The sequence below is a fragment of the Amphiprion ocellaris genome, chromosome 17 (assembly GCF_022539595.1).
Source record: "Amphiprion ocellaris isolate individual 3 ecotype Okinawa chromosome 17, ASM2253959v1, whole genome shotgun sequence".
Taxonomy (NCBI): Eukaryota; Metazoa; Chordata; class Actinopteri; family Pomacentridae; genus Amphiprion; species Amphiprion ocellaris.
This window is the reverse complement of record NC_072782.1, coordinates 3,418,099-3,433,540: the sequence shown is the minus strand read 5'-3', so window position 1 is coordinate 3,433,540 and position 15,442 is coordinate 3,418,099. Positions and strand designations below refer to the sequence as shown.

The window sequence follows — 15,442 nt, the reverse complement described above, 5'->3', positions numbered from 1 at the left end:
ATGTGATGTTTGGTTACAGGCAGCCATGTTGATTTTAGGCCTGAAAACAGCAAAAATGTCAACTATGATACCAGTCAACTATGTTACAAAAAGTCCAGCAGTTTTTTATATATATATATATATATATATATATATATATATATATATATATATATATATATATATATATATATATATGACCCTATTATTTATTGAAGGGGATTTTCTGTAAACTTTAGAATTTGGACAAATCAAACAATATGGATGCACACCAAAGACGTTGGTAAAATGTTGGCTTTCCCATCAGATCTGTGTTTTAGGGGCTATGGTTAAGCAACACTTCAAGCTTAGCTTGACAGTTAGCCTGACAGTTAGCATAGTTTAGTTTCCCAGTACGTTTACAGAGTAACTGAGCTTGATTGTGTTGAATTTGCTTTACGGAACCAAAATAACCTGAAAATAAGTCAGACTAACTCAAATAAACCTGGATGAACTCCCTTAATGATACAGGCACCAGTAGCTCATACACTTATGTTTTGGAATGGTCAAATGTTGACTGTGGGTTTGAGAAACAAGCAGTTCTTTACAGGTCATAATAAGCTGCTTGGTTTTTTATCGAAGCATGCTTATCCTTCACAAGTTGCGCAATGGTAAACTCAATCTCAAAATCAATAGATTTCTGAGGTTTTAAGTGAAAACCATGTTTGATTTTTCCATCTATTAAATGTAAGAGATCAGAGAGATCAGATGTTGTTTCATTCCAGCACTTTTACTGGTTTTAAACATAAAAAACAATTGTACAGTTATAATATTCCGATAAAAGAGGTCTTGCGTCACAAGGTATTGCAGGATCTCAATACCACAAGGATTCACATGAGATGAAAAGGATCGCCCATGGCTAGTAGTGCTAGCGATTCTTTCCATCGACCTCTTGGTACACCATCCTTATTAAACTTTTAACCAAATGCTGCCAGCTGTGTTTGTAGCATTCTGGATTTGTCATGCTATCAGGTAGCAGGGATCTTTAAAGTATTGTGCATTTGCTGTGCGTCAGAGGAATGGGATTTTACATCTTGTGGTGCCCTGGAAATAGTTCCGTCATTTGGAAATATCACTTCCAGATCATGTTTTCTTGCCTGTTTGCTGTAAGGTTTTCTTCTTGTCTTTCTTTCTTTCTGTCATGGTGTCAAACTCAATGAATCTTGTTCATCCAGCCAAATCTCTCAGCTCTGACTTTTTCCGCGGTCGCTGGTGTTTTTTTTCTGTCAACCTCAGATGGACTGTAAATTCGATGACACGGTACCTACTTTGTTCTGAGTCCCTCGATGCTTCCTTTTATCCACCTTTCCCTCTCGCCACCTTGTGCTGCAGTAGATTAGAGCTGGCATTTAGCTGTGAATATCCCAGGTGTTGTAAGCACAAGTGCGGTTGTCCTTTTGTCTTCTGACGGAGCGCAGTGCTGAGATGTTCCCCAGCCGAGGCCAACATAAGGTTAACAGAATGCAGTCTTGATCCGAGCCACCGAGGAACTCTAAGCTAGCTTGGCTCGACATGCTAGCACTCACATTTTTGCAAATCTAAATCTCCAAGCCTGAGGTTTTGTCCTGCTTAGCAGAGCCAGACAAGGAGTTTTTGGAAGCTTTGGCTTTTCTTTTTAGCCAAATGTTCAGGTAAACGTGCTTTAATAGCCTGCAGCCTCTTTAGGTGTCTTTCCACACTTCGGTTATGATTGGCAGCCCAGGGGCTCAGGCAGTATTACCATAGTTATCTCACTACACCACATTCCTAACAGCACTCAGCCACCAGAGCTGTCTGTCATGCCTCTTAACTTGCAACCTATAGAGTTCACTCATAAAAAAAGGGGATAGACGTGAACAGAGACCACACTGGTTCTACAGAAATCACAAACTTTAAACCAGGGGTGTCAAACTCATCTAACCCTAACCCTTCAGTTCAGGTTTAGTCACAGATATCTGGAACTGATGATGTAGTATTTTACTTTATGATCCAAACCACTTGTCATGGTCTAGAAATTATTTTAAATTTATAGTTTTACTAATTTACAATCTGCAGTTAATGTCTTCTCTGGAATTTTTACACTTTGAGGACCGGATTGGACCCTCTGGAGGGCCGCTTTTGGCCCACGGGCCGCATGTTTAACACCTCTGCTTTAAACAGAAAGGTGATCTCCATCAAAGTAGATGGTGATGTAGTGAAGGTATAAAAGGTAATAATGCTGTCTCATGAAGTAAAAATCTTTTACTTCTCCAAAGGGTTCCGGTTAGTTTTGAACAAGTGGAGTAATTTACTACAGCAGTGGACGGCAGCAGTTGTAGGGAAAAGCGGCGTGAGCAGAATTCTCTAGCTTGTTCTTTGATTGAATTGAGTTCCTTCCTAAATAAATAAAGGAGTAATTTCCGATAGTGGACGGAGTGTTTTATTCGTTCTGTTTTATTCAAGCTCTAAGTTGCTTTATTACAAATGTAAGCTTTAAACCAGGGGTGTCAAACATGCGGCCTGCAGGCCAAAAGTGGTCCTCCAGAGGGTCCAATCCAGCCCTCAAAGTGTAAAAATTACAGAGAAGACATTAACTGCAGATTGTAAATTAGTAAAACTATAAATTTAAAATCATTTCTACACCATGACAAGTTGTTTTGATCATAAAGTAAAATACTAGATTGTTCATTTTGTCATTTTGTGTCTCATTTTTGTAATATTTTGTCCTGTTTTTGTTGTTTTGTATTTTTTTTTGTGTGTGTGACTTCTATCGTTTTGATCATAAAGTAAAATACTATATCAGTTGGTTCCAGATATCTGTGACTAAATGCTGTGTTCCTTTGTTCCTTTGCTGTGATCTGGAAGTTGAAATGTGGAAATGATAAACTGAGGCTGAATGTTGATGAAATTGAACTCATTTTTCTAAAAATATTTTAGGTTGTTTAGGATGTTTTGCAAAAAGCTAATTCCTTAAATGTGAACAACAGAATTTTTGCACTAAAACAAAGGAAACATTGTGAGTTGTGGTTAATTATTGGTTACTATGCTGTGATTTTACTGGTCCAGCCCACTGGAGATCAAATTGGGCTGAATGTGGAACCTGAACTAAGATGAATTTGACACTCTTGCTTTAAATAGTCCCATTCATAAAGTCACTGTGATGGTTTACTTCTCTGTCTCCCTCAGAGACTCATGGGATGGATCTGTTTGCGGTTGCAGTCCATGAGTTCGGTCACGCCATCGGCCTGGTCCACACCTCGGCCATCGAGTCCATCATGAGGCCCTACTACCAGGGTCCTGTGGGAGACCCTCTGAAATACGACCTGCCCTACGAAGACAAAGTCCGAGTCTGGCAGCTTTACGGTACGAAGACGCATCCACTCACTCTGTGTGTGTTGAGGACAGAGAGGGGGAAGAAGTGATGAGTTCTGTGGGTTATTGATTAATGAATACACGGGCAAAGTTAATTGGACCTCTTTATGGCACATGACCTTATCACATCATTCCTGATATAGAGAGCAGCAGCATGCAGAGGAGAGACTAATGATGGTGAAGGTGAGAACGGAGCAGGAAGGAAAGAACCCTGAAGCACAGGACTGCAGAGGAGGAAGATGAATTGAACTGAGCTGGAGATAAGCACTGACACAAGACAGGACAGTGAAATATGTGTACGCATTAATGTAAAATGAGAGGAAGTGAATGGAAAATCAGTGCAGTGTCTTGACCAGTAAGTTTGAATTATTCTCTGCTTGTTTTAGGTTCACCAACAGCCCCAAACACAGTGGTATACTATTTAATTGGCAATTATGTTAAACAAAAATTAGGACAAATCTGCTCATTTGAATAGTCGGAGTGAAAATAAACGAGTTGTTCAATTAACCCACCGAGTGCCAAAACATGCTAGCAGCTTTAAAAGGCATGTCATCCTGAAGATAAATGACAAAATTGCACCATTTATCAGGGTTAGACACTGTAAAAATCAGAATCAGAATCAGCTTTAATGGACAAGTACGTATACAACATACAAGGAATTTGATTTTGGCTGTCGGTGTCACCTTAGGAATATGGAAAGACAATAATAGAAATAAAGAAAGTATAGAAAGAAGAACAGGGAAAAATAGTAGAAATAAAAATGAATATGACACAATATATACTGATATTTACAAGCTAGAAAGGAATACATAAACACAGTAGTGCAAAATGGTAGTTGCTACTTGATGATACAGTGCAAAAAGTACAGGACAAAACAGAACACATGTAAGGTTTTTCAATTTCCTGACAGTCTTTGAACTGTTCATATGCGACGTAACTATTCTGTCAGAAAACTTCACCAAATCTAAGCTTGAAATTGTGAATAGTTCATCAGAATCATTTCTTTTACATCTTATTTTAACATTTTTTCTCAAACAAAAATGTTTAAAAAATAAATGTTTTCATAGAGGTGCAGAACTGTATTAATCCTCCTGTTGTCTTCATTTACAGGCATCAAAGAATATAGTTTCCTTGTCTGAAAAAAATCTAAAAATTCTGCAAAAAAAATCCCCCAAATTTCTGAAAACTTGCAAAACCTTCAGGAAGAAAATTTCAATAATTCCTTCAAAGTTTCCCTTAAAAGTTTTTTTTTTAATCCCAAAATTTGGCAAGAAAATTGTTTTAAATATTTTCAAAAAATGAGTAAAAATCTTCCAAAAAATCCAAAAGTGATTCCATATATATCAGTAAAACTTCTAATATTTTCTTTAAGAACATTTTTAACATTTCTTTTTTTCCATCAAAAAATGTTCAAAGATTTCCCAAAAATGTTTAAAATGTGGACATCAGAAGTTTCACTGTGAAAATATATTTTTTTCCACATTTTCAAACTTTAAACTGGATCAATTTGACCCACAGGACGACACGAGGGTTAAAGTGTAAAGTGAGGCCACAGCGAGTAAAAATGTGACAACCGTCTGGTTCTAAGAGGGTAAACGTCTTGTCTTTTGTATACTCATGTGAATTCTAATCATATTTATCCTCCCCAGGGGTTAGAGACTCAGTGTCCCACACAAACCAACCAGGAAACCCCTCCCAGACAGCCGAACCTCCCGTCCTGCTGGACCTTCCAGAGAACAGATCCACACTCCTGTAAGTAGGACGTCTGGTGCGCTTTTCTGTTTAATGCCAAAGATAGTCAAACACACAAATGATCCACTTCAACCTCTTCATGAATAATAATCCACGTTCACTGTCTTCCTCCTTCTCTGACCTTTTCAAACACACATAATAATGGTTCATTCTTCTAAAGGCTCCCACAGGTCTTTGTGTCCACTAACTTGGTAAATATGAGGAAGCAGAAGGAGCACTAAATGTTCCCTATAGATGAACACAGAAAGGCAAAAGTAAAATGACTCTTTTGGAGCCACTAAATGCTGCAGTTTGGTGCCTGTAGGACACGGGTTCCCAGCCTTTTTATTTAACCCTCGTGTCGTCCTGCGGATGAAAAATTACCTGTTTTATAGTTTGAAAATGTGGGAAAAAAAATGTTTTCATAGTGAAACTTCTGATGTCCACATTGTCAACATTTTTGGGAAATCTTTGAACATTTTTTGGTGCAAAAAAGAAATGTTAAAAATGTTTCTTAAGAACATTCACATAAAAATCAACCACAATCCAGCAAAATTCGCTGGATTGTGGTTGATTTTTATGTGAATGTTCTTAAGAAAATATTAGAAGTTTTAATGATATATATGGAATCATTTTATATATTTTTAGGATTTTTTTGGAAGATTTTTATTCATTTTTTGAAAATATTTACAAGAATTTTTTTGCCAAATTTGAGGGATTTTTTTTTTTTTTTTAAATATAGCTTTTGAGGGAAACTTTTAAGAAATTATTGGAATTTTCTTCCCGAAGGTTTTGCAAATTTTCAGAAATTTGGGGAATTTTTTTGCAGAATTTTTGGATTTTTTTCAGATGAGGAAACAATATTTTTTGGTGCCCATAAATGAGGACAAAAGGAGGGTTAAACATACATTCATAAAACCTGCCAGTTCAATTCCTTTATGCTCATAACCTGCTTGTTTGATCATTTTAATTGATTGAAGTGTATAAAACATCACTTTTTAGGTCACTTTTCATTTACAGTAACACCACCTGGAGTGAAATGAGCTCGATTTTTGATCACTTCTTGTTCTTAAACTGACATTTTTAACTATTTATCTGCTACTTTTAGTTCTCCATGTTTGCTGCTTATGTTTGTTTCAGCTATTTACTGTCAACTCATCTGCATACTTGCTATTGGATGTATTTCTGCTGTGAATATATCTCCTCACCAAATCATAATTTCTATTTTATCAAGCTGAAAATGCTTTTGAAAAGGCAGAAACGTCTCCTGTAGTGTATGTATGCCTGGTAGGAGGCTGCTACTGTCATGAAATCACCTCCGGCTCTTCATCTCACGACTATGAAGCCACTCAGATATTGAGGCAATGAGCTTCTGCTGAAGGTCGGCGGGTCGCCACCAATAAGTGATTTTCATCCTGTATGATCGTGATGACTACAAATTTCATGACCATCTGGACATTCCCCCATCATTTGGCTTCATGGTGGCATGAGAGGAAAGATCGTTTGAGTCAGAATTGATGAAAAATAGTCACTGGGGCAGGAGGATAATTGTGGGTTTTCATCTGAGAGTGCAGGACAGATCTCATTATCCTCTGTGGATGGTCTAGGAAGGAAGGCTGCATAAAAATCATCCTCGAAGGACCATGAATAACTGCAATTTAACGTTTCATTGCATTGTTCAAAAGTACACCATTTAATCCAGGTTGCACAAGGTGTGTATTAAGCAGACGGCACAACATGCGACGTTTGAGTGATGACCTGGATTCTGAAGTCCTTCGTCTCATATTTCACATGATTCAATTTCCAGAGAAGACATAAACTGCAGATTATAAATTTGTAAAACTATAGATTTAAAATAATTTCTAGACCATGACAAGTTGTTTTGATCAAAAAGTAAAATACTAGATTGTTCATTGTTCTTTTGTCGTCTTGTGTCTCATTTTTGTAATATTTTGTTGTTTTTTTTGTCAGACTTTTGTCGTTTGTCTTATGTTTTTGTCGTTTTGTTTCCTTTTTGTCTCGCTTGTGTTTTTTGTCTTATTTTTGTCATTTTGTGTTTTGCTTTATTTGTCGTTTCGTGTATGATTTGTGTCATTTTGTGTGTTTTTTGTCTCGCTTCTCTTGTTTGTCTACTGCTTTGTCATTTTGTTTCTCACTTTGGTCATTTGTGGTCTAGTTTATGTCGTTTGTGTAGTTTTTTCTCTCGTTTTGTCATTTGTCCATTTTTTGTCGCTTTGTAGCTTTTTTTGTCTAATTTTTGTCACTTTTTTGTTTTGTTTCATGTCGTTGGTCTCATTTTTTGTTGTTTTGTGTCTTGTTCTTGTCATTTTGCCTCCCATTTTTGTAATATTTTGTCTTGTTTTTGTTGTTAGTCTGACTTTTGTCATTTTAATCATAAAGTAAAATATTTTATCTTTCAATTCATTAAATGTGAACATTTTCAGAATGCTTTTTTTTGCACTGAAACAAAGGAAAAATGTGGAGTTGTGGTTATTTATAGGTTATTATGCTGTGATTTTACTGGTTCGGTCCACTGGAGATCAGATTGGGCTGAATGTGGAACCTGAACTACAATGACTTTGACAGCCCTGGTTTAGAAGTAATTTATAGTGATTTGAAGTGATTTATATGTAGATTGCAGTGATTTTTTTTTCTGCAGAATGGTCTGAGGATCAATCTTACAACTATTCATGTATTGTGTTGCTATTAAGAAAAGTGGTCTTTTTTGTCAGTTTTTGTATCACTGTGCACTGCACATGGACAAAGACAGCAAAGAATAGAGTTGTCTGAAGAGGTAAGTAAAATAATTACAGAGTATTGTCAAGGTAAAGGCCACGAGATCGTCTCTCTGCAGCTTTTAGTTTCTTGTGACCGTATCTACTAATACGATTAGGGCGTTTAAGTTCCTTGGGCCCACAGCCAAACTCCCTCTACATGGACACGAGAGGAACGCTGACCTCAGACTGAACTGAAGGATAGTTGTAATGGTAGAGAAAGAAGCAAGAAAAACTTCAAGACGGAGACAGACCTCCAACATCAAGACCCAACTATGTCTCTATTCGAATGAAAATGCAACTAAAAGCACCGAGAATGGATGAGAAGAAAACACTGATCTGCTTTAAGCCCTAATCTTAATCTAATTCAGGGCTGTCCAACTCATTCTAGTTCAGGTTCCATATTCAGCCCAGTTTGATCTCCAGTGGACCGGACCAGTAAAATCACAGCATAATAACCTATAAATAACCACAACTCCTAATGGTTCCTTTGTTTTAGTGCGAAAATGTACATTCTGAAAATGTTCACATTTAAGGAATTATCTTTTTACAAAATATTCTAAACAATCTTTATAAAGAAAAATAAATTCAATTTCAAAAATTTTATGCCTCTGTTAATCATTTCCACATTACAACTTCCAGATCACAGAGTGTCTACAAAGGAACACAATATTTAGTCATCTGGAAATGAATTATGTAGTATTTTACTTTATGATCAAAACGACAAAAGTCAGACAAAAAACAACAAAAACAGGACAAAATATTACAAAAATGAGACTCAAAATGACAAAAACGAGACAAAAAAATGACAAAAAATGAGACATGATACAAAACAAAATAAAAAAGAGACAAAAAATTGGACAAATGACAAAAACGAGAGAAAAAATTACACAAGTGACACAAACGAGACCACAAATGGCAAAAGCAAGAAACAAAATGACAAAACAGTAGACAAACAACAGACAAAAAAAACACAAAACAGCACAAACGACACACAAAACAACAAATAAAGCAAAAATGAAAAAATAAAACAAAAAACATAAGCGAGACAAAAAGGAAAACAACAGAACGACAAAAACGAGAAACGAAACAACAAAAACATGAGACAAACGACAAAAGTCAGACAAAAACACAACAAAACAAGACAAAATATTACAAAAATGAGACACAAAACAATGATATTTGACTTTATGATCCAAACAACTTGTCATGGTCTAGAAATTATTTTAAATTTGTAGTTTTACTAATTTACAATCTGCAGTTCATGTCTTCTCTGAAATTTTTACACTTTGAGGGCCGGATTGGACCCTCTGGAGGACCACTTTTGGCCCGCAGGCCGCATGTTTGACACCCCTGCTCTGATTGAACATCTATGGAAAGAAGTGAAACTCTGAAGACACCCAGTAAATATAGAGACTGGGGGGCAAAGCACGAGTTGAGAAACCTCATTAGGAGCTTCAAAAAGCCCCTGATTGCAGCGTTTGCCTCAGAAAGGTACACTCCAAAACATTAAGCTAAGGGTCCCAGTATTTCTGCACCTGCCATTTTCATTTGTTATTATGTTAAATAATATGTTCCAATAAAAATCAAAAGCAAAGTGCCTGTTTGTTAAATGTGGGATGGAGAATAGTGGACGGCAATTACTATTTTCAGTTTTGATTCGTTTCAGTGAAAATTGTGGTTTTACGGTGGAGGAATACTAATAATTTTAGCCACTTCTGCTTTTCTATTTCTGGTATCGACAGGGTGGAAATGCACAGCGTACGTTTTGACTGTTAGTGAACTAAACAACAACCTCTTTGTGTTTATTTGCAACTGTTAACATCACTGCCAACTATTTTGACAGTTTTGAAGAAAAAAGGTCAAAGTTCTGAGATTCCAGCTTCTTAAATGTGAATATTTTTGGGTTTCTCTGTGACTGTAAACTCAACATCACCGACCTGAGGAAAAAACACACTATATGCATGATTTGCATATTTGAAAAAGGTTGATTTCCACCCACAACCTCTGCATTGATTTATTTAACCCTTGTGTCGTCCTGCAGGTCAGATTGACCAGGTTTAAAGTTTGAAAAGGTGAAAAAAAAAATATTTTCACAGTGAAACTTCTGATGTCCACATTTTCAACATTTTTGGGAAATTTTTGAACATTTTTTGGTGGAAAAAAAGAAATGTTAAAAATGTTTCTTTAAGGAAAAGAAAATATTAGCAGGTTTACTGATATATATGGAATCACTTTAGATATTTTTAGAATTTTTTTTGAAGTGGAATTTTCTTGCCAAATTTGGGGGATTTAAAAAAAAAACTTTAAAGGGAAACTTTTAAGGAATTATTGGAATTTTCTTCCTGAAGGTTTTGCAAATTTTCTGAAATCTGGGGAATTTTTTTGCTGAAGTTTTGGATTTTTTTCAGACAAGGAAACAATATTCTTTGGTGCCCAGGTTAGGGTTGCTGTGATTGCTGTTCTGGGCTTCGGGGTCCTTCACACTTGCATGTTTGATCAAGACTCGCCAGCTACTGCCGAGTCCCATTGTTGACAAATGATGGGACCCACCAGAATGTGCTGAGAATCTCCAGAGCCTCGACACTAAACTCATTCTCTCATTCACTACTATCCTCTTCTGGCCTATTCTATTCTATTCTGTCAAGACATCCACAATTATGGTGTCTAATACTGTTTATTTATTTATTTATTGAACTTATTTTGTTTTGTTTTATTGATGGGCAGTTAGTAGCTGGGAATAACACACCACCTTACAATCTTTAATTACAATAGCACCACCTGTTAGTTTCTATCCCTGTTCATCCTGTTCGTCCTGTTCGTCCTGTCCAGTCTTTGTTTCCCCCACACATCACTGAGGTGTCGCACTGCCCTCCCTGGCTCATAATAGGGAATTCTAATAAAGAATGTCTGCTTAGCTTTCAGGGAGGGCTGGTGATGGTCACACACATGCACTAAATATTAAAATATTTGGCTGCAAGACTAAAATATGCATCAATCTCATAAAATGTTGACACCTCTTTTGTGGAGTTAAACAATGAGAATAAATGCAGACAAATTAAAAATAAATAAATAAATAAATTCCCAAAATACTTCAGCTTTTATCGATGAACCAGTAATAATTCTATTCTAATGTAATATTTAAGATTATCTTACCCTACATAATTGGGTAGTATATTCCTTTTGCTTACTGCATGTAAAATGGCTGCCATTATTCAATTTAATCTATAACCTTGGAAACAAATGAAGACTTAATTCATAAAAACAACCTAATTACAACAAACACTATGTTAAAATATTAAGTGAGTTTCTGGCGGGCTTCCTGGTGTTCTGGACCTACGCGTTGACCACAAAAACATTAGAGAGCAGCTGTTTTTTTCGGGAAAACTAAATCTAATTTGGCATATATTAGCTTTGGTTCAGTTAATGGATCTTGCTCCTCTGCTGCACTGTAAATAATCTGCATGCTGCGTGCATCCATTTGTCCACTGGCCAGAGAGAAGAAAAACAGACACCTAGTAATGTTTCAATGCGCCGAAACGCCAAGTAAGTAGAAGGACCCAAGTGATATCAAAGGCCTTTCAGTAAAATCTTCATAAAGGCTTCCCTAATGGTGTCATTACGCCATGGCAATATTCATTTACCGATCAATTATCCATTATATATAGTGGTAATTAAAGTTTCCTGTGTATATATTTAATGGAACAGCAGTTTTGGCAGCATTTTTGGTGTCTCTTTAAGGGGTTACTTTGTTCTGTTTATTGTCCCCACCACAATAGTGAAACAAAGTACCCGCCCTTGTCCTGGTCACCCTTTGGATTAATGGCATGAAAACAGGGCAGATTGCTGAGGGAGTTTTCAGATTCGGCTCCAAACTCCAACATTTCCTGACCTCCACGCTTGCACACACTTTCAGAGAAAGACTATGCAGCAATTTAACACCAAACAGGCGTATAAAACCCACTTACCATCACTAGGTTCAGCCTTTCGCCGTCGTCATTACTCATTTTTTCTCCACCTCCGTCTGGTCGTTATGTGTGGAAAAAGCAAGATAATGGTTGACAGGGGTCACAAATGCTGACCACTAGGCAGCAGTGTCTTGTTAATGGAGCGCTGAATAGAGATCTTTGTTGATAACACGAGAGCTCTCGGCCTCCCACTCACAGTGGGAGGCCTGTGGTGCTAATGGCTTCATCATTGGCAGGCCGGCCACGTCAAAGCTTTAATTCACTTATTAGCCTTGGGGATAAATGCACTGGAAGACCTTTCCGTGTCAGCGTGGCAGCGTTTCACCTAATGTTTAGCCTATTTAACTGAAGGAAACACATGTGCGTGCATGCACACATGCAGAGTCGCTCAGTAGGTGAGTGCAATTATAGCAGAGCTGCTGTTTTCTGTATGCAAATGTCTGAAACAGGGTCTGTTGTTATGAACTCTGTGTCTTAGTGGCTGTTTTTTGTTTTATGGAAGAATGAGATAGGACACTGTGCTCACAATATGATTTTGAATGTAATGTCTTTGTTCTTCGGAAAAGCGCAACTTTTCACACTTCTGTCTTCATTCCTCTTTCTCGGTTCTGTAACTTTTCTTTCGTCCTTCCTCCAACTTTCCTCTCGTCTCATCCATCTCTCTCAGGCTGGCGCGAGATGCCCCGGACAGATGCACCAGTCAGTTCGATGCCGTGGCCCAAATACGAGGGGAGGCCTTCTTCTTCAAAGGTATTTAAACCTGCAAGGGCACACATATGTACTTCATGATGATTTTGATGGTGTTGTATAGTGCTAACAATAGTCACAATGCAAACTGCAATCAAGCAAACACAAACAGAGCCGACTCAAATTTATGTACATTTATTTCTAACTGTTCACAACTGATGACTTAACTTAAGCAGTAAATGTAAGCTTGTAATGTCAATGCAGAATGAATTAGTATGAAAACAGAGGAAACTGTTCAATAGTAATAGGAATACTAATAAGAATTGTTCTGAATACTCATTGAATAGAATGGTTTAGAAGGTACTCAGTAAACTTCCTGAGAGACCAAATCAGAGATATTTGGATCTGGGGCATCTTTGGTGTTGTTTCTTTGGTTGTTTTGTTTCTCTGTGTCGTTTTTTGTCTTGCTGGGTTGCTTTTGAGCATCTTTGGGGTTGTTTTGGGGTCATTCTATGTCTCTTTGAGGGCATTTTGTTCCATCATGGTAGTTTTGAGTGTACTTTCGGTTGTTTTGTGCTTCTTTGGTTGTTTTGTGTCTCTGTGGGATGGTTTTGAGCATTTTGGGGTTGTTTTGGCATCTCTTTGTAGTTGTTTTGCATTTCCTTGTTGTATTGTGTCTCTTTAGTCATTTTGTGCCTCTTTGGTGTGCTTTTGAGCATCTTTGGGGTTGTTTTGTGTCTTTGGGGTTATTCTGTATCTCTCTGAGGTATTTTTGTGTCCTATATATAATATGGGTTCTGAGTGAATTTGAGGTTGTTTTGTGTCATTTTGAGGTGGTTTTACGCATCTTTGGGGTTGTTTTTGCATTGCTTTGTTGTTTTGTGTCTCTGTTATCATTTTGTGTTTCTTTGTGTTGGTTTTAAGCACCTTTTGGGTTGTTTTATATCTCTTTGAGGGTATTTTTGTCCCAACATGGTGGTTTTGAGTAAATCTGGAGTTGTTTTGCAACTCTTTGTTGGTTTGTGTTTCTTTGGTCATTTTGTGTCTCTTCTGGGTGGTTTTGAGTGCCTTTGGGGTTGTTTTTGCATCTTTTTGTGATTGTTTTGTGTTTCTTTGGAATCCTTCTGAATTTCTTTTAGATAAATGTCCATCTGTCATTGTTGTGCATGTTTTAATTGAGCTCTGTGATTATCCAACAAAAAATAATAAGTAGCTTCATACAGAATCTCATGATGATTTCTGCTCCTGGACATGTGTCTGGTATTCCCTGTTTGATAATCACACCAATGGACTCGCCATTTAGTCCTGAAAAATAACTAGAGGTCAGACCATCAGCCTGCAGACTCTGCAGTCTGTCAGTCTGACAGATAATCGTTAAACCACTTGACGTGACTAGTTTAGTTGTGTCTGGATACTGTGTGGTTTTCTACGTGGCCAACCTCACTTGGATGATAAAGTTCAGTTCAGAAGAAACTTCTAAAAATTTTTACTGAAAATCATTGGAAAAGTTCCGCTTGATTTGAGCGTCCTGGGGTCATAAACTGATCCGCTTGCTTGCATTTTCTAATGCTTATTAGCTGGTTTCTCCTGACATGGCTTGAGCATCTGAAATCCTAGAATACAAACTGAAGCACCAATCCTGATAAACAGAGGTCAGAAACTGGCAAAATGTGAACGGTCCTTTGGTAATTCAAAGGATGCTGCAGTGTTGTTCAGTGAAAATGTGTTTTCCTGTTTGGATTTTGGTTGATGTTGGAGTAAAGATGCTTAATGTGGAACACATCTGCTGCACAGTCTTGGGTGAAGTTGTACAAGAGAAAATAAACCGTGACAATAAGAGAGAAGAAAGAAAAGAGTCAAAGGACATTTACTGGACACGGGACAGAGTGAAGCCCTGAGAATCAATAGAAAACCAAGTCATGTGTGGCTCAGAGGGGTCATATCATAGGCTCACACACAGTTACACATCCTGCAGACTAAACAGAATAGTCCTGTAGCGGCTGTAGAGGCTATCACTCTTACATTTTAATTCAAACGAGGATCTAAATCCAGGCCACAGCAGGCAGGTATGCCAGCTGATGGTCACTGAAGCAAACATAAGACACAGGAGGCAAGTTTTACACACCAAGGGAGGAAGTAATCACAAACTAAAGCAGTAAGAAACACAAGGAAACAACATGAACATAGACAAGGTACTCCAGGAAGGAACTGACAAAAGACAAAGACAAACTAAATACACAAGTGAGGAAACAAACTGCAACTAAGCCCAAAACTATGAGAACTAAAATGGATCTTTTTGGCTCGTTGGCCTGTCTGGTAAGTATGTTAAAAAAGCAGGACAGCTTTTGTTATTCAAAACATATTTTAGAGCAGAAATAGAGAAACGTTTGAGTACATATGTGTTGTCTACGGTTCAGTTTCTTGTTAATTAGTTTTTCAAACAGACTCAATCAGGATTTTCTAAGGAAACTAACCCAACCAGTCCTGTTCCTGTCTGTCTCAGGGAAATACTTTTGGCGACTAACTCGAGAGAAGCACCTGGTGTCTCTTCGTCCAGCTCAGATTCATCGTTTCTGGAGGGGCCTTCCTCCCAATCTGGACAGTGTGGATGCTGTGTATGAGAGACCAGGGGACCACAAAATAGTATTTTTCAAAGGTAAGTAGATTTCAGGCTACTCTTTACATTTGTTTTTCATCTAAACATGTTGATTGACTTAGTGTGGAAACTGATATCACTTCCCAATTTGTCACCAACTACATGTTTTTTAGGACTTCTTGGCATACAGTGACAACATTTTTTAATGTGCAAGGTAGTCCAATAGACATAACAAAATTAATAAATGTCAGAAATGGATGCTATAAGTCTGTGGCCAAATGTTCTCCACTTCTATTGTCAGTATCGTTCCTTTACAGGTAATTAGAAGTTTACCTGAC

The 15,442-nt window shown here is 37.4% G+C and overlaps 1 protein-coding gene and 1 long non-coding RNA gene across 4 annotated transcripts in view; both read left to right on the top strand.

Annotated features, from left to right (window-relative positions):
- LOC129347324 (uncharacterized) overlaps positions 1-15,442 on the top strand; it is a 496,469-nt gene that overhangs the window by 450,535 nt on the left and 30,492 nt on the right. The window lies entirely within an intron of this gene.
- LOC111578831 (matrix metallopeptidase 17a) overlaps positions 1-15,442 on the top strand; it is a 133,264-nt gene that overhangs the window by 104,384 nt on the left and 13,438 nt on the right. The window contains exons 6-9 of the mRNA XM_023285800.3: positions 3,163-3,339; positions 4,998-5,100; positions 12,489-12,571; positions 15,012-15,164. Of these exons, the coding sequence (XP_023141568.2) occupies positions 3,163-3,339; positions 4,998-5,100; positions 12,489-12,571; positions 15,012-15,164 (516 nt within the window). The remainder of the gene's footprint in view (positions 1-3,162; positions 3,340-4,997; positions 5,101-12,488; positions 12,572-15,011; positions 15,165-15,442) is intronic.